Below are 19,728 nucleotides of genomic sequence, written 5' to 3'. Positions count from 1 at the left end.
TACCAAGGTTTCATTCTTACCATTTACTTAACAAGCTCCAACTTATGTGAGAGGGTGGCAGGATTTCCACCTGGAAATCATTTTTAAAATGCTAGAAAATGGAGGCCTACAGGACATCTGGAGTGAAAAAAACCCAGGAGACACCAGTCACACATTCCAGTCCGGGCGCCATGGCACAACGTTGAGACTGGATAGCATTCTGCTCACATAAAGCCTGATCCCCTTGGTTGAAACAACAAACATTGGTAACATCAAGGTAACAGACCATGCCCTGTGGAAACTACTCTTAAATTAGGAGAGGGAACACAAACCACTCCATCATGGTCCTTTAGCCCTATCCTAACCACAAGCCAAGTAACTAGAGAAAGTCTCATGAAAACTCTTCAAAACTATTTCAAGGAAAATGATGCAGACAACTTAACAAGCCCCCTTCTCTGGGACGCAATGAAAGTGGTCGCTAGAGGAGCTTGCATAAAAGAGAAAGCATCACTCAAAAAACAAACCTCAAAAATTAGCAAACTTGAATAAGACATCACAGCTCTTTCAACACGATACAAACAAGCAGGAGCTTAAAAAACTCCATAAATTCATAGAACAAAAAGGAAGGGAGACTGACTCACTAGAAATTAATAAAACAATAATCAACATTCTATACACAATACAACAATTTTACAAGTATGGAGGGAAAAACTCCAGACTATTAGCAAACAGGTGCAGGAAAAACATCACTTAAAACAAGACCACACTGCATTACTAAAAACGATGAAACACAACATTATCCTCCAAAGAAATAACTTCAGAATTTGTGGAATTTAACTCTAATCTATACTCTTCCCAGAACCCGTATGAGTAAGAAATCAAAACCCTTTTAGCAGGACTATCCATGCCAATTTTAACTGCAGAGCAACAAGAATTCATGGACAGTCCTATCACCTCAGAGGAATTAGAGATGCGCCTCAAAAATCTGAAACCCCAGGCCCAGATGGCTTCACAGCAGAATTCTATATATAAAAAAAATCAAGGTAAGTCTGGCGCCCTACATGACTCACCTATTTATTGACATCCTATAAGGGCCCCCCACCCCCAAAAACCTGGACCTCCTCCAAAATAGTCTCTATCCCAAAACCATTCAAAGATAGCCTCAAAGTAGAATTATATTGCCCGATCTCACTGATAAATCAGGAGTACAAAATATTCACATCAATCCTGGCTAAGTCTTCCTGCACAAACTAATAGCCCCAGACCAAGCTGGCTTCATCCCTTGTTGCAACATAACAAATCCCATCAGTAAGTTACTGAACCTGATCAACCATAGCAAAACAACTAAAAAACCACTGACAATTATGTCCCTAGATACAGTGGTACCTCGGGTTACATACGCTTCAGGTTACAGATTCTGCTAACTCAGAAATATTACCTCAGGTTAAGAACTTTGCTTCAGGATCAGAACAGAAATTGTGCTCTAGCAGCGCGGCGGCAGCAGAAGCCCCCATTAGCTAAAGTGGTGCTTCAGGTTAAGAACAGTTTCAGGTTAAGAACGGACATCCGGAACAAATTAAGTACTTAACCCGAGGTACCACTGTATACTAAAAGCCTTTGATTGCTTCGAGTGGAAATACCTACTAGCAGTATTAACCAGCATGAACTTCGGTCCTTCTGTACTACAAACCCTCAGACAAATTTACTCCCAAGCCTCAGCTAAATGCATAATCAACAATATGGATTCCACCACCATTGCAATCCAAAGAGGTATGAAGCAAGGATGCCCGCTGTCTCCCTTTCTATTCCTCCTGGCTCTGGAACCCATAGCAATTCGACTCCGGGCAGCCCCTAATATCATGGGTATGGAATTAACAGGCAAAACATATAAACTAGGACTCTTTACTGATGACTTGATGATCATGACACTAGGCCCAATTAAAACAGCAACCACTCTGACTGAAGAACTCAATACTTTTGCAATGGTGTTAAGCCTTCAGGTGAACGTTGCTAAATCTGAGGCAATGTGCTTCAACACTCCCTCTCATATCCAAAAAGAATTCACCAACATCACAAAGATAAAGCTCCGTCGTACCAAGTTTAGATACTTAGAGATACTTAGGGGTAAAAATAACCAGAAACCTTAACAAATTACACCTCCAAAATTACAAGCCTCTCTGGCAATAAATTGACAAAGACCTGAAAAAGATGGAATAAATCTAACTTTACTCTCTCAGATAAAATAGCCAGATAAAAATGATCATGGACCACTGGTACCAATTGTATTGGAAATGGCCTTGTTAGAAAAGTTAACCAACAAACTAAAACTGACATGAGGACAAAAGAAAGATGACACATTCACCCTGGTATGGCTCAAACTGACAACAGTAATAGAAGGGATCTTCCACCAGCATACTGATGAATATGGTTAACTTGACCCAATATTCCATATCCCCCTTCCGCAAACACATACAAATCTCACTACGGTTAATCAAAGGCAATTAAAGGCAAACAAACATGCCCTGCCCCCCCAAATCTTCTCTCATCGCCAATATAAACCAACAAATATACAGAATTGACACCGACGTGAAAACCCCTCTTCCCCTACCTTCAGAAACATATTGTTTTACATTTTACATTGAACGTACCAAAATACTTTATAATCTGATCAAAAAAAGAGAAAGAAATTGAAAGTTCTTTGTAGTTCATGAAAATCTTTAATAAAAATTATTTTTTTTAAAAAACTTTGGCATTTCTTAAGCATCTTGTTTATGGCATAAGTATAATGAACAGATTAGAAAAAATCAGATCTGATTTGTACGTACAACAATCTTCCATGTCCATTTCCCATTCACTCTCAAAAGTCAGATATCTCCTCTCACACCATTAATTTCAGTATCAGGTATTTCACTGCACTTCCATTATCATTATGCCATTGCATCTGGATTTGCCCCTTATCCAGGAGTCTTGACATATATACCATCAAACTATTTTCCTTCTACTACTGTGTGCATTAGGCAGAATGAGAAGCTCAGTAAGCTTGGCAACATGTCAGAACTACATAATACTGGGGACTGAGGGGGGGGGCTGGCATGGTGCACAGGAAGGAATATGAAAGGGACTGAATAGTTGGAAGGAAAGCTTGAATTATAAGCAAGAAGTGGGGAATCAATGGCGAGACTGAAGCACTGAGCACTGTAGTGTGATGTGGTAAGTATGGGGCTGATGAAAATTAAGAGCAGAAATCTGCTGTTGACTTAATGAAATCTGTCATTCCATTATTATTGTACTTTGTCTGCAGAAATTAAGGGTTTGAGTCAAAGGTTTCCTTCCTTTGGGAGGAAAGCTTTAAAATGTTTGAGTTCTTTATAGATATTGCACCAGCTTTGTATGCAATGTATAGCTTTATGCCACAAATATAGCTATTTTTAATATTACTTTCTAAATCATGGTATGAGGCTGGGAGCATATGGGAGATACGGGGCATTTTTGGCATGATAGCATAAGTCTGGCAGGCCCTTGATGTGGCCCTCTGGCTAGCTTGGACCTCCAAGGCCCAGAGCAAGCAATGTTAGAAACTCATATATATATACAAGCTAGGCACAAAATGGCATCTTAAATCTAGATTACAGTCACCACACCAGAATGTCTATTCGCCAGGGAGTTGGACCAGATGACCCTTAGGGTCCCTTCCAACACTGCAATTCTATGGTCTCAACTACATTGCTTAACTGTAGCCTGCTCTTTCAACAATTCACTTGTCCCAGCATGCAAGAAGGAGAAACGTGCACAGTGGAAATGGAAATGGTATTAACTATGGATTAAGGCAGAGGTTTTTAAACTGTGGTTCGTTAGTTCCATTTGGGTGGCCTGTGGAAAGGTTGCAGCACTGTCAAATATATCTGTACTCAGCTCTGCCCTTACTTTCCTTGATGTGGTGATGGAGGACTGTGCGTGAGTCAGCTGGCTCGATGGAGAGGTCAGTTGCTAACTGGGCGCCCAGAAATCTCCACTTGGTTGCAACTGGACCCACGCCAGTAACAAAACGCACCTGGGGAATTTCGAGCACTGGCTGAGCAAGTGTACCTGTGACTGTAGCCCTAACCCTACGCCTACTCCCATGTGCTAGTCTGATAATCTAATCTCTAAACTGCATTGGTATTGGTGATCATAGCAGTAGTGTGTCAAGTTTTTCTAAGGCATCATATCTGATAAAGGCACTATCCCTGGAGAACAAACCTACCTATTGTTGGTATAACAACTTACTTAAAAATAAATTCAGGAGCAGACATCAGAATATGTACATATGATTTCAGAACCCTTCAGACATGCACAAGGAAGAGATCACCTACAATCTCTTACGTTGTTATATATGTTGGAAACTGCCCAGAATGTCTGGGGCAATCCAGTCAGATGGGTGGGGGTACAATTTTTAAAATACTACTACTACTACTACTATTACTACTACTACTATTGGGATACCACACAAAGAAGCTATCAGCAGGGGATTTTTGTGTTCAACGTGCATGTGATACAAGGTCATAACCTAGAAACAAAAAACAATCTACTAAGTTGTGGAGTAACTGCTAGAATAAACTGCTGAAAACAATGGGAGTAAACTGAATGTTTTGGCGACACTAATCTACACTCCTAAAAGCCGATCTTATGGACGTTGTTTTAAGGCCTTATGACAAACCATACTGTGTACAAACACTCTGTGGAATCCTCAATCCCTTACTCCACACAAGGTGAAAATGAAGCTGGAAAGGATAAAAGGACATGACTCATCACAGACTATAAACCTTTGGTGACCTTGATGAAAACAAATTATTTGAACCAAGTACAATTATGATGCCAACATCTTCTAAGAAGAATGATTCAACCCAGTAGCACAGTATGTTCCTGGAAAAGAGCTCCTCACAGCAGATACTTTGCCACACAATGTAAGTAAACACAAGTTAGAGAAGGAGGTTAAGGCTTACATTTGTGCTGTACATGCTTCTCTATTACCATCTGTAAGTCAGTTTCACTAGATCAAAACAACTATTCATGGTGCTCCAGAACTTCACAACTTTTTATACTATATCAGATCAAAATACCTTAGCAATGTGTCAGAGATGACTAGAAAGTACTTTCCTGACCATGGAGAAGTGAATAAATTGGAAGGCCTAATAACAAAATGGAAATGTATTTTATTATTGGTTTTTCTGAACCACAATCTACAAGGCAAGAAATTCTAGACCTTCCTTATCCACCAAGGGCATCAAGGTTTAACCAAATGTCACAATCAAGCCAAGCTGACCCTATATGGCAACCTTGTGTTAGAAATATCAGATACACACGTTTAGTAACTGCACATGTTAACCACAGCAAGCAATTGCCCCATCCCTGCCAATTAACACAAAGAACCATAGCAAAGGTGGTTTATTTTCTCTATTTACTTATGAAGTAATTCATATGCTGCCTTTGGGGGCATAACCCACTGAAAACAGCTTACAACACTATAAATAGTGATCTAAAATAATCCAAATTAACAAAGGCAACATCACTGAGTCATTAAAATGCCAATTCAAACAGTACAGCAACAAAAGACAGCTCTGCAGAATTTTATTTTTAATAGAAGACATTTAAATATATATATTACTTTTTATACACCATTTTAAAAACCCACAGTGGAGAGATCATGCAGATCTGAGGGAAGAGAGTTCCACAACATGGAAACCACCACAGAAAAGGCCCGATCTCTCATGCCTGCCAGGCAGGATCATAAGCAGAGCCTCTGAGGCTGATCTCAATGCGCAGGCAGGTTACAAGAGGGACTGCAGGCAGTCCTTCAAATAAGTCCTTCTTAGTACGGTACAAGCTGGCTGCCTCAAAATATCTTTTTTAAAGAGACAATTAAAACCTACAAAATGTGGATCACTACTAAGTAAGATTGAACATCCAGGTTTTATACTATGAGTTTAATTTGAGATTTAGCTGCTGGTAACCCCAAAAGGGAACAGATATGCTTTCTTCTCTCTGTGCATTCAAAATGGTGACTACAGTTAGTGTGCAGTTGGTTCGGGTAGTAGTGTTCACTGTGTTCAGACAGGGTTGTAACCACCAACCAAAGGATCAGTTCTGCAGTCTGGGGAATGCTCATAGATCCAGCCTAGAAAGCCAAGAGGTGTCGGTGACAAAGCCTTTTCCGACATAGCCCTGCCTGTTCCAGGAGATCTTGCTCTCTAAGGTGAGGCAGGTTGTGATAACAGACAGACCTTGGGTCAGCCTCCTGGTGGCCCAGAAACCAATCAGGATTGGGAGGAGTTTTGTCCAATCAGGAGAGAATAGTGAGCTAAAGTTTGAACCATTAAACATTCAAATAGGGCTTGTTTGTCAGTTAGTTAGGACTTGGTAAGTGCTTATATAGGGATCTGTTTTGAGCTTTGTTAGGGCTGAATTAGGGATTAGCTAGACAGGGCAACCCAGATTGTATCCCTGACGGCAAGGTAAAAATCCTACAAGACGTTCTAAGAGTCATTAGTCAATTCAGAGACAGGTTTAATTTTAAGGCTATTTTTAGCTCTCTCTGTAAAGAACATGCATCTGAAACAAAGTGTTGTGCCTATTAAAGGTAAAGGTAACCCTGACCATTAGGTCCAGTCGCGGACGACTCTGGGGTTGCAGTGCTCATCTCGCTCTATAGGCGTTTATCCGCAGACAGCTTCTGGGTCATGCTGGCCACATGGCATGACTAAGCCGCTTCTGGCAAACCAGAGCAGCGCATGAAAATGCCGTTTACCTTCTCGCCAGAGCGGTACCTATTTATCTACTTGCACTTTGACGTGCTTTCGAACTGCTAGGTTGGCAGAAGCTGGGACCGAACAACAGGAGCTCTAGGCTCTGTGGTTTAGCCCACAGTGCCACCCGTGTCCCTATGTTGTGCCTATTAGAGTAATTATTAAGATATAACCCTCATCATCTGTATGTAAATAAAATTCTAGTTTTGTTCTGAAAGTGCCTCATCCTTACTTTGATTCTCTGGGTGAGGACAAATTCTCCTTTCACATAACTGTCATACCTTGCTGCTTGTTATTAAGAGATAATAACAGACCTTTCAAGTGTTCTGACAGAGAGAGTGTACATTTTAAAAACACTAAAAGAAATCCAGTCACATTACATCACTCCCATCATTATTGAGGGAAGTTGCCACACAGGTAGTGGCCAAGGAAAGGGCTTTTACAGTTGTGGCACCCCACATGCAAATTCTTCCCTGAAGGGTGAGGTGGGGGTTTGTGTTATACCTCTTTCAATATCCTTCTGGCATCAAGCAAAGACCTTTTTATTTCCCCAGGCCTTTAAAATTTTTACAAGTTGTTTTAATCCTGTTATTTTATCTGCTGTTTTATTGTTGAGAAATGTTCTGTTAATTCACTGAAGCATTTTTTTTCCTTTTATGTTAAAAGTAATCTTGGAAATATTATACTAAAGAGTGGCACAATAGTTTCTAAGTTAATATACATATACAGTGGTGCCCCGCAAGACGAACGCCTCGCAAGACGAAAAACCCGCTAGACGAAAGGGTTTTCCGTTTTTCGATGCGCTTCGCAAGACGAATTTCCCTATGGGCTTCCTTCGCAAGACGAAAGCCCATAGGGAAATCTCCAGGACAGCGCGGAAGCGCAGCGCGTCTTCCCCACTGTCCTCGGACCTCCTCCGAAGGCTGGCGGTGGGGCGGAGAGACCTCCTCCCGCCACCAGCCTTCGGAAGGCTCCTCCAAAGGCTGGCAGTGGGGCAGAGAGACCTTCTCCCTGCGCCAGCCTTCGGAAGGCTCCTCCGAAGGCTGGCGGTGGGGCGGAGAGACCTTCTCCCTGCGCCAGCCTTCGGAAGGCTCCTCCGAAGGCTGGCGGTGGGGCGGAGAGACCTTCTCCCTGCGCCAGCCTTTGGAAGGCTCCTCTGAAGGCTGGCGGTGGGGCGGAGAGACCTCCTCCCGCCGCCAGCCTTCGGAAGGCTCCTCCGAAGGCTGGCAGTGGGGCGGAGAGACCTTCTCCCCGCGCCAGCCTTCGGATGGCTGTCCTGAAGACTTGCGGTGGGAGGAGGGTTTTCCTTCCCACCACCAACATTCAGAATGCTGTTCTGAATGTTGGCGGTGGGGAGGAAAAACCCTCCTCCCACCGCAAGCCCCGGGAACAGAGGAGAAGCGCTGCGCGCCTTCCCCTCTGTTCCCGGACCTGTCCTGAAGGCTTGCGGTGGGAGGAGGGCTTTCCTCCCCACCGCCAACATTCAGAATGCTGTTCTGAATGTTGGCGGTGGGGAGGAAAAACCCTCCTCTCACCGCAAGCCCCGGGAACAGAGGAGAAGCGCTGCGCGCCTTCCCCTCTGTTCCCGGACCTGTCCTGAAGGCTTGCGGTGGTGAGAAAAGCCCTTCTCCGCACCGCCAGCCTGGCAAGCGGTCTCCATAGGAACGCATTAATTGATTTTCAATGCATTCCTATGGGAAACCGTGCTTCGCAAGACGAAAAACTCGCAAGAAGAAAAAACTTGCGGAACGAATTAATTTCGTCTTGCGAGGCACCACTGTATTCACTAATTTTGGCTTTAAAAATACTGCCAGTTCTTGAGCATCTTCTCTACACAAACCTCTCTGCTTGATCAGTTGTTTATACAATTCATGTGTGTGTCATCAAATTGCAGCAGTAAGGAGCTTGTTTATATCTAACTATATTGAGGTTAAAAAAGGTAAAGGGACCCCTGACTGTTAAGTCCAGTCATGGACGACTCTGGGGTTGTGGCGCTCATCTCACTTTACTGGCTGAGGGAGCCGGCGTTTTGTCCACAGACAGCTTTCCGGGTCATGTGGCCAGCATGACTAAGCCGCTTCTGGTCAACCAGAGCAGCGCACGGAAATGCCGTTTACCTTCCCACCAGAGCGGTACCTATTTATCTACTTGCACTTTGACGTGTTTTTGAACTGCTAGGATGGCTGGAGCTAGGACTGAGCAACGGGAGCTCACTCCATCGAGGGGATTTGAACCGCCAACCTTCTGATCGGCAAGCCCTAGGCTCTGTGGTTTAGACCACAGCGCCACTCGCATCCCTGGCATATAAAGGTTAAGAGGCACAAATAAAAAGACACGTTTTTACAATAATCTATATTCTGTTACCTAGTTAACATAGAGCTTCTGAAATTACGATGTGCTGCTATGGAAATAACCAGTGGCAGAAGAATTACAAGAAAAGGCTATAGAGTTTCTATTTCTAAAAGTTGCTAAAATGTTAATGTTTATACAGAGAAGAGAGGCTCAGATCAGCTTTTTGAGACATAAAATGAATCAGGAAATTGCCAGTCACCTGAAAATGTACTGTAGAACCCTGAAATATATCTCCAACTGCCTAACATTAACGGCAGCTGTTAAGAAATATTTGGGAGGTTCTGTTATTCACTTTTGCAAATTATCCTTCAAAGAACAAAATTGCTCTTGCCAACAATTTGCATGTGTTAGAAGACCAAGAAAAAGGAGTGAGAAAACAAGAGAGAGGGCGAAAGAGGCAAAAGGTGAAAAACAAAGCACCAATTTATCCTCTTAAAACAGGTTGAAAACAAAGATGAATGCCTACCTCCCACTGCAAGTGTGGCGGGATATTTCTGATTTGAAGTTTTCGACTCCTGGGGATGGAGAGAGAGAGCCTGTTATTTAAACACAAAAAATGTACACTCCATAACACATCTCTGAAAATTACTAGGTCAAAATGAGTTCTATAGTAAGAAGCAATTATCACAAAATAATTTCATTATATGCCTACAAATAATTATATACCTTATGCTCACCAGTAAGAGTCAATTGAAGAGATCTTACTCAAAAACCCGCTCCTCTTCACAGTATTTTCTTGGCACATTGAAGCATTTCTTAACACATGAAACATATTTGCTTCAAGAATATTGTGTCTCCTATCATACTGTTTAAATATGTTGGCATTATTTTTAGACTTGTAAAAACTATCCCCAAATTTGAAACTTCACAAAATGGTGCATGAGAGAAAGAAAGAATATGTAAATTCTAAAACCATGGTCAGTTTAATTAGCACTCGAATTCCTAACATTCTATGCTTCTGAAATCTTGACTAGCTGTTGTATTGTCACCTTTGTTTCAAAGATATTGGCCCTCACTCATCTATCTTGCAATAAAAGCATTTGCTTTGTAATAGTATAAACAAGGGCCAGTGGCATCCGGAATGGAATAATAGCCAAACCTTTTGTCTCTTCACCTCTCATTCCTTTTCACCTGAAGAAGAATAACTGCACACCCAGAATGCTACATAACCTTGGGATGTACAGATAAAAAAGGTTCTGTATATCACATGGGAAGTGTATTTACTTCCTCAAAGCTAGAAAGGCTATTCATACAAGAACTCAGAAAATTCACAATTAAGGAGATTTATTGAGATAGACAAAAAAATAGAATGCTATAAGTATCATCAAGTAATAAGTCCCACTGAGATCAACGAGACTTAATTCTGAACAGGCAGACATAGGATTATATTGCAAATGTTACGTTGGTGTGGTTCACAAAAAGTTAAACCAACTAAGTCATACTTAGAGTAGAACCACTGAATTCTATGAACTTAAGTTTGTCATATCCACTGACTTAAATGAGTAAGACTTCGTCGTATACAACACATACAAAATAAACTATGGTCAATGTGCATGAGCAATTCACTCTTCCCTCACTCTCGACTATGCCACACGAGAGAAAGGAAACAAGTCAAAGCCTTGTTGCCATGAAATGCTTATCACTCATAACATGTTGACTTCTCACTGTTTCTTTGGAGAGAAACAAACAATGAGCCCACAGGACCTACAAGACTCTTGATTTGTTTAGGGTTCACTTGCTTCCCTCCCTGTGTGGCACAGTCAGAAATGTGGTGGAAGCAAAGCTCTTGTGCACATTAAACCATACTTTATATTTTAAATTGTGGTTTAATGTTACGTAAGAACTGCTCACTCGTCAACTGGATCTAGGTGAAAACAACTAAAATCTTGTGGCACCTTGAAGACTAAGACATTAATTATGGCCTAAGTTTTCATGGATTACACTAATGAAAAGGAATGTAAACCAATGAAAGGTTATATGGTACAATGAACGCTAGTGTTTAAGGTGCATCAGGAAATTGCATTAGGTGAATTGCTATACATCCAGCCTTTTCAAACTACAACTCCCATCAGCATGGCCAGTAATCAGGGATGACAGTTGTGTCCAACAGCATCTGGGGGCGCTCAGTTGGGAGGGCTGCTATAAATGAAGAACCTGGAAAAGTTTTATTTTAAAAAATATTTGATTCTAGTTTGTTATATTGCAGGGATGCAGTAGTAGCTTTTTCCACTACATACAACCCAACAGAAATTTCTCTTGGGCAAGAATTGCTGAAAGGAGAATTTCCTAACAGATGTGTTAAGTTCTAGATATGCTTTGCTTTCAATGTCATTATTTCCTATTCCAAGGTCTATACCCCTTAAAAGATAGAGCAATAATCCTAAACATAAATTCTAGCAGCCTTACATAAATGAGCATAGGGAAATGCACGCACTACCGCTTGATATGCTATGGAATAAATTCTCCTTTCCTACAAAAGAGGTTTTAACTTTCATAATGAAGTTTCATCATTAACTATTTGGTGTCCTGTTTGGACCTTCCTTCTAATTTTGCTTTAAAACATTTCATGTCTAACTTGACCACAAGCGATTTAGTTTTATGGACTGTGTGACAGCAGACAAGATGCAGTCCAAACCCACTGCTTTTAAATGACTCCAGTACTTTTACTCGTGCTATTATGATTTTAAATAATAATAATAATAAATCCTCCATCAAAACCATTGTGCCAATGCTTAACAGTGTATAAGGCATGCCCACAAAGAGGCAATCAAAAGCTAAAGATTTGGGCAATATAATTTGTTACTGAGGAAACATGCTAGTTGAGAGGGTAACAGTTGTGTTCGAGAGGTGAAGTTTTCATAACTACTGGCAGTCCACTATCCCCAGTATCAGCACTGAACACCTAACATATAATAACCTTGTTACAATAACTTGCTTTTTTAATTAGACTTTGTATTTAAGTACAGTGCAATCATAAGTTAGGCAAGGATTATGCTACCAGGAGTTGAATGTAAAAGCAAAATCAGTACTCCTCACACCACCCAAGAACTCAGAGCCTCCCAAAGCCTGGTAAGTAAAGTGAATAACTTAAATAAAGCTCTTTTGCGTAATTTTTCCCTGTACAAAAAGTTTGCCGGGCTCTGAGATGGTTGTGCAAATGCTCTGGGAGGTTCCCACGAGATCTCACACGGCCCTGTGAGAGCCTTCAGGGCCCAATAAGTAACAGCCTCCAGCCCCCTATTTATTGAGGATCCGTATAAAGCTATGATCACATAAGTAATATCAGCGTAAGTTGTGGTAGTTCATATGCCAGGTATCAGTAAACTGAAAATGACTATATGTAACTTAAATCCACTGGTTTCAAAAAGTCTACACTGTGTATGACTTACACTAGATATTACCCAGTAAGATTAGCTTCTTGCTTATGTACCCAAAGTGCATAAATCTTAAAAGTAATTTATGGAAGCAACTGTGCACTGAACTTTTAGTGGCTTGAATTATGCCATTACTAAACACTCAAACATAATCAGAATACTAATGCTGTGTTGTAATTTTCATACTACTTTAAAGCAGCAGAATTCAATTGAGTCTGTAACCAAGGACAGTATATACTTTTCAACAGAAAGACTGTAGGATTAGCTGAAATGTGCACATGTGAATTAGAGTGCATGGTGCATTTCACCAAAATACTTAGGCTTGAGAACATTTGTCTGATAACAGAGTAAGTATTTAGACTTTATGCTGAAGGACAATGTCACTCTTCCTGTTAAGCAGCACTTGGGGCTGCAATCCCATGCATGCTTACCTGGAAGTGTAAATGTTAAGATTTCCTGAAACTTAGAAGACATGCGAAAATAAGGGTTTTTTTCTGCCACATCAGCCCTCTGAGGGGGAAAAACTAATTTGAGGGGAAAATTGAAATACATTCTGTATTTACTGTCATACGAAACCTAAATCTGCTTTTCTACATCATTTATATATAGGCATGCACAATAGTACTAGTTGGGTTATGAGATGTATAAAGCTATCTATGCAAGTTTTCTCAGAAGTAAGATGCACTCTGTTTAATTCAGCTTATTACCAGGCAAGTGTGCACAGGACCTCAAAAGTATGCATGCCTTGGGTTCTTTATCAGCATAATTGTAAATATATATACTTAATAACGGAGAGTAGCTGCACCCTATGTACTGAGGCACATGCATCTTAGTTTTTTGATGTCTGAAAAGTAGCAAAAAATAGACACTTAAAAAGTAGAAGCTACTAGATCAAATGACCACCAAAGGAAAGCAAGCAGCAATTCACAAGCAAGAACACCCTGTTTGCTTCTTTCATGAAAGCAGTACCCTCTAGGTCATGGGTGTCAAACACAAGGCCCGCGGGCCGAATTCGGCCCACCAGACCTCGTCATGTGGCCCGTGTAGCCGCCGCCGGCCGCCAGCCTTCACCTTTTATTCTCGCTTTTTTTTTTTGACACAAGAAAGCCGCCTCTTCAGCGCATGCGCAGCAGCCTACAAGCCAGAGAACGTCTGCCCTCTAGCGGCGCCGGCCGTTCTACACAGGAAACCTCCACTTTACATGCATTCAGGAAACCTCCACTTGTTTTTATATTGAGCGCATGCCATCCTGTGATGTGACAGATCCAACGGCTGCCTGAACCCTTCTCTCCTGTACTGTAAGTCCTACAGATACAACCGGCCCTTTGAGGGTGACCAAACTGCTGATGCGGCCCCCGATGAATTTGAGTTAGACACCCCTGCTCTAGGTGCACTAATGCATAATAGATATGTAATATATATATATATATATATATATATATATATATATATGTGTGTGTGTGTGTGTGTGTAGGGACGCGGGTGGCGCTGTGGTCTAAACCACAGAGCCTAGGGCTTGCCGATCAGAAGGTCGGCGGTTTGAATATAATATCCACAATACACCCCCCTGACGGTGACGCACCTGATGTCAGGTGGTCCAATTTCAAAAGCAAAGGATCAGAGCACATTCTAAACGCGCTCTTGATTCTTTTCTTTCTTCCATTGCAGGCACAGCTTCATACAGCACATGCAAAACAGCAGTTCTCCTTGCTAAAAAGAAGATTCCTGCCAAAACTGGGGCTTGCACTTGGGAGCTCCTGATAGGGAACTCCTGAGTGCTGCCAATCCCAGCAATAAGCACCAACCAACTCATCATTAGGACGCGGGTGGCGCTGTGGGTAAAACCTCAGTGCCTAGGGCTTGCCGATCGCAAGGTCGGCAGTTCGAATCCCCGTGGCGGGGTGAGCTCCCGTCTTTCGGTCCCAGCTCCTGCCCGCCTAGCAGTTCAAAAGCACCCCCAAGTGCAAGTAGATAAATAGGTACTGCTTTATAGTGGGAAGGTAAACGGCGTTTCCATGTGCTGCGCTGGTGCTGGCTCGCCAGAGCAGCTTCAGCACGCTGGCCACGTGACCCAGAAGTGTCTCCGGACAGCGCTAGCCCCCAGCCTCTTAAGTGAGATGAGCGCACAACCCTAGAGTCGGACACGACTGGCCCGTATGGGCAGGGGTACCTTTACCTTTACTAACTCATCATTGCTGAATGCAAGCCTGTTTTCTGAAGGAATTGCCTCCACTCAAACCCATTCAAGTGGGAGCTTGCATCGTGCATTATTCTTAAAAGGCAATAAATATAATTCCTGCTTGCCAAAGAACAAGCAGGTTCTCATTTTTTGAAACAACAACAGCAGCAATCCCCATAAATTTCCAATTTTTCTATAGAAAAGGTTGGAGAAGTCTCAGAAAAAACATGGGGTACTCCTCCCCACTGCTGTTTTTTTCCTCCTGAGCCTTCACACCTCTTTTTGGTAGCAAGCCCTACAGCACACAGTAGAATTTAGTTCTCAATAAACATACATGTGATAGTGTTGTAAATGTACTTTCAAAAATAAACACAATATAGCAGTTTTCTTCCACAGAAGTATTTTTAGACGCCAAAATCAAAAGCAGCTAGGACAAATGTCACATGGTTATTTTAAGAATTTCCACCCTCTATACTAGCCTTCTAGTTTCAATATTAGGTAGCTAATATTGCACATAAGGTTGAAGGAGGAAGCTAGAAGAGTGATGCTCTCTCCCACTTCCTCTTCCATTTCCTCTTCCATAACTGCTTTATCAAGGCGCTGACTGGCATCCAAGCAGCTAAATCTGAATGCAGAATTACTGGGAAGGGAGCAACAGGGGCAGGGGTGGAGAGCCAGGAATGGAGTACCACAGGACGAGAGAAGGACAGAGCGTCAGAAAGGATGCAAATGCACAATCACATCAGATCTCATAAAATGGATGCTCTTGAAACTGCATAAGCTATCCTTCACCCAATCAAATAATAGATTACATCTGTCTCCACTGGCTGAACCATTAAACCACTGATCAGCTCATTACTGCCATGGTGCAAAAACAGATCTGAGGCCTAGGTCCTCCTAATATCCCAAATGTGTCTGTGAGGCTAGAAAGGTTAGCAGTCTACACCTTTACAGTAAATCTCACTGAACTCAATAGGCTAATGGAGTAGACATGTATTGCTGGAGTGCCTAACCTGTAGTTCTCTATGCTGTTGGACTACAGACACTGGTAATGCTGTCTAGGGATGATGGAAGACCAAGTCCAACATCATCTGAAGGGCCACAGATTAGCCACCACTGGAGTATAAGACTGCACTGAAAGACAACTTTCCAGAAACATGCAAAACAAAAACTGACATACTGCTGGGCACACGCAAACCATTTTGGATGCTGAATTATGACTAGCACAACATGGCTGAGATCAAAAGAGCTATTTTAGACATGTCCAAGGGTTTGGAACATGCCCAGTGCGATTTCCCCCCTTTCAATAAGTAGACCCTTGCCCATAACAACCACTTTTGGTTCAATTTCAAAGTGTCTTCCTAGGTGGCCTGGTGGCCTGCTGTTTGAAAAACAAAAACCACAACCTCCCTTGGGTACATGGAACTATGTTTTTCTTCTGAACCATATTGGCTAAGAGCTAAAATATACCAGCCACACTATTCTATAGTAAAACCAAGCAACTGGGGGGGGGGGGGAGCAATTCCATACAAGATGGAATGCAAGTAGAAAGTATCTTCCTTCATGAAAATTAGATGTGAAAATGAGGTCAACACATGGAAGGAAAATTGAACAGCAGCATTTCTAAACCTGGTACCCTCCAGATATTTTGAATACTATTTTTACTCTGGAGGGAACCAGGCTGAAGAAGGCTGCTTGCACATGACCTGCCAGCTTCCCCATGCTTGTAAGGAGTCAAGCTTTTAATAGTGCCGTCCTATGTCTTTAAAAAATTAACTTCTGTACAACATGTGTACTTGAAAGTATTGCACAAGGACTTCCAACTGTTCTTCACACTTCTTAGGCTATAAAAACTTACATTCATAATTTGATAATTCCCAAGTGTGACTTAGCAAAAGGATTTAGTAAAGCAGCTACAACTCTTGTGCCAAGTACTTAAATATATCTCTGCATTTTCCTACCAATTTCCACAATGGAATACAACTGAAACAAGTCTTTAAAAAGTGATAGAAAACTTTACATGGTTTATGGTAAACATTGCAATCTATCAACACTGCATCATCTTCCTCCCATTCTTAATTCTGATTTTCAGCAAAATGGTTCACATCCTATTTTTCCCATCATATATTTGAGAATCTACCCGTTAAGAAATACGGATTGCTTTTTCACCAAAGTGTGCAAAGCACTACAACAAACAGACAGACAACTCTACTTCAGTTCAGGGATTATGTTAAACTATCAATTCAACAGTTTTCCTGGGCCTCTTTTACAAATTTCAATACCAAGTGCCTTTATAACCTATCTCAACCATAGGAGATTTCCCATCTCTTCCCACTGTCACTTACTCCTCTCTTGATACAATGGATCCAAATGCCTCAACTGTCAAGCCCCAACCCTCCTAGCTCAGGGGAAAGGAAGTGTTGGGTGTGAACTTTCCTTTGTGGCCTAAAACCCTGTAACAAAGGGTCCCTCCATGTTTCCTCCAACCCTAATCCCTCATTGGGCCAGTGAGGAAAGGGGCACAGTGCTTAGGGTGGGGTGGTGAGAAGGAAAAATAGTGGAATAATTACCACAGAACTCTGAAACAACCTTGCTTCCAAGCCATAACAAAGCGCCAATAAGGAAGGAAGGAATTTCCTGAAGAGGAGGTGGTGCTTTTCCACTTGTAAAGACTGCCCTTTCGACTCCTGAGAAAGAAATGTTATTTCTTGTCTATTTTCACGGTTTATTCTAAAATGTGTAATTCAGTTTTCCATCTAGTTAGTTTAGAGTGTGGTAATTTATGTTTTAAAAAGTCAAGGCAAATCACTAAAATCCCCACTAGTAAACACATAAAACATAAAAAATATCATCAGCAATCTTGTATCCAATGTGATGGTTCAGATGCAACACAAAACCATGGCTTGGCATTATGTGAGGAAGCAGAAATGAACCTTAGAATTGAATGCTCCCTCTAAGTAGTCTGATTCTACTTTGTGGAGAAAGTGTTAAACCAACCAAAAGCTTACATCTACCTTAAAGGAAGAGAGGACCACTTCTATGCCCTAGGAGGTCACAGCTGGAAAGGGTAGGAAAGGCAAGGGATTGTTCCCATAAAATTAAACCTTGCAGACATTCAGAAAACAGTGCCACCTCTCCCTTTGCCAGAGTTGAAGGAAGTGTGAGCATTCTTCCTCTCATTATACATGCCATGTTAAAAGATGGACCTGCAAGCAGCAAGTGCATTAATGAACCCTTACCACTCATCCTTCTCCTGGTTTTAAGAGATGACAGAAGTATCTAGCTCAGAAGGGAAACGCATCGACAGGGGTGCCATTCCATTACTCGGTACACTTACTGGGAATAGATTGAGACTTTGGGGATGATGACCATGCTCTTCTAGATGCCTAAAAACTGGGCCACAACAGGAATGATGCAAATCTCTAGAAAGGCTGCTAGATGGATCCCTCCTGTGCTTAAAACCATAAAAGTAGCTCTTGCCTCTTGCAGTGGTGGGCATGATTGTGGGAATGTCTGTATTCTTCTGAAGGGGCTAACCTGCTCCTCTTCCAACACCTATTTCCTCTTTTGCTCCTCTGCTGGTTAAAATCCTTGGATTTCATTTCCTCAGCAATCAATTATTTAACCCATCTCAATACATAAAATCCAGCAAACCTCTTAGCAATAGGCTAAGCGGGTCAAGCAGTTGCTGAATGGGGTAACATATATAAAAATTCCAGGGAACATTCATTCGTCTGATCAACCAGGAAACACTGCTATTTTTGCTTCACCTTTCCTTTATCTATTCCTTTCCCCTGGACTCTGGAAGATAGGACAGCAGCTTCCTAACTGTATACAGCACACAAGCATCGTCAGATAAGTAAATATTTCTATGAACTGGTAACTTTCTGACACTTCCCAATTTGTAGATCATTTAATGAATTTTTATCATTTAATGAAAATTACAAATGCAGCATTCAAGAACTACACATATAGAAGTTTACCATTAAGTTATCAATCACTATACATTCATAATAGACTACATGATTGACGGTAGCTTCAATTCCTGTAGAGCTGGTATACAAAAGATGCCTTGCAGATCTACGTTAGCAAACAAAAGCAGTATTTTAACCAATGCTTTAATTATTTTATTTTTTCTTTAAGCTTCCAGTATTACCCAAGAATACACAACAAAAACAAAATCTTCAAAATTAACAATTTCATTTTGAGAGTCATTAAGGTTGTCCTAATATAACTGCCAGATGGCAATATTTCAAATCACAGGACTACTCTTTAAAACCAGGTCAGAGGCTACACTTAAAGGATCATATTCAAAACATCATCCATTAGCTTCACCACTTATTATTCAGTTTATCTAAATCCACTTGGTACATAAATTATTTCTATTAATGCACTTTTTGCATACTAATTATTTCTTGACAATATCTTATTGTTAAGTTTTTACATGTGTGTTCAATTTATCTCTATTTAATTCTTAGGTTGCAAACAAATGCCAGATACAGAGAGGACATTTGTGTAAGCATGCACATAAGCAAAGTACTTATATGAGCATGGTACGTATGGAGGATTTCCCCCCCTTTTAGCACCAACTCCTCATGCAATGGAGCGTACGGGAAGCTGGAAAGTTTCCATGTGCATGCAGATAAGTGGCAACAGAATCAAACACTAAAAGTAAAATTTGTTCCATCAATAAAGACAGAACAATGTTTGCATCTGTAAGCATTAATGCTTAAGAATTTTAAAATTCCCAGGGTAGGTTAGTTGGGAGATTCAATGAATCAACAGAAAACCATCAGCAACTGCACTATGAGCCAAGATCTGACATTTCAATGTATACTGTTTATAAGTAATTTAAAATTAATGTAAAATATATCAGGAAAAAGTGCGTAAATATTTTAAAGCATTAATTTTTACATGGTGTCTCTTGTGAATAATTCCTTAAAGTATATCATACACATCTCCCATTTCAGTTAATGTATTTAAGGCGTAGTCTTGACTATGCAATGAAATGCCCCAAAATAATAACTGCAATATAGCTTGATAATAAATCAAACCGAGGCCC

The 19,728-nt window shown here is 41.2% G+C and overlaps 1 protein-coding gene across 2 annotated transcripts in view; it reads right to left on the bottom strand.

Moving 5' to 3' along the window:
- IGF2BP3 (insulin like growth factor 2 mRNA binding protein 3) overlaps positions 1-19,728 on the bottom strand; it is a 66,958-nt gene that overhangs the window by 29,332 nt on the left and 17,898 nt on the right. For both annotated transcript variants that reach the window (XM_083578656.1, XM_083578655.1), the window contains exon 3: positions 9,580-9,628. In XM_083578656.1, coding sequence (XP_083434782.1) covers positions 9,580-9,628 — 49 coding nt within the window. The remainder of the gene's footprint in view (positions 1-9,579; positions 9,629-19,728) is intronic.

The sequence above is a fragment of the Podarcis filfolensis genome, assembly GCF_964270895.1.
Source record: "Podarcis filfolensis genome assembly, chromosome: 12".
Classification (NCBI taxonomy): domain Eukaryota; kingdom Metazoa; phylum Chordata; class Lepidosauria; order Squamata; family Lacertidae; genus Podarcis; species Podarcis filfolensis.
This window is presented reverse-complemented; position numbering and strand designations above follow the sequence as displayed.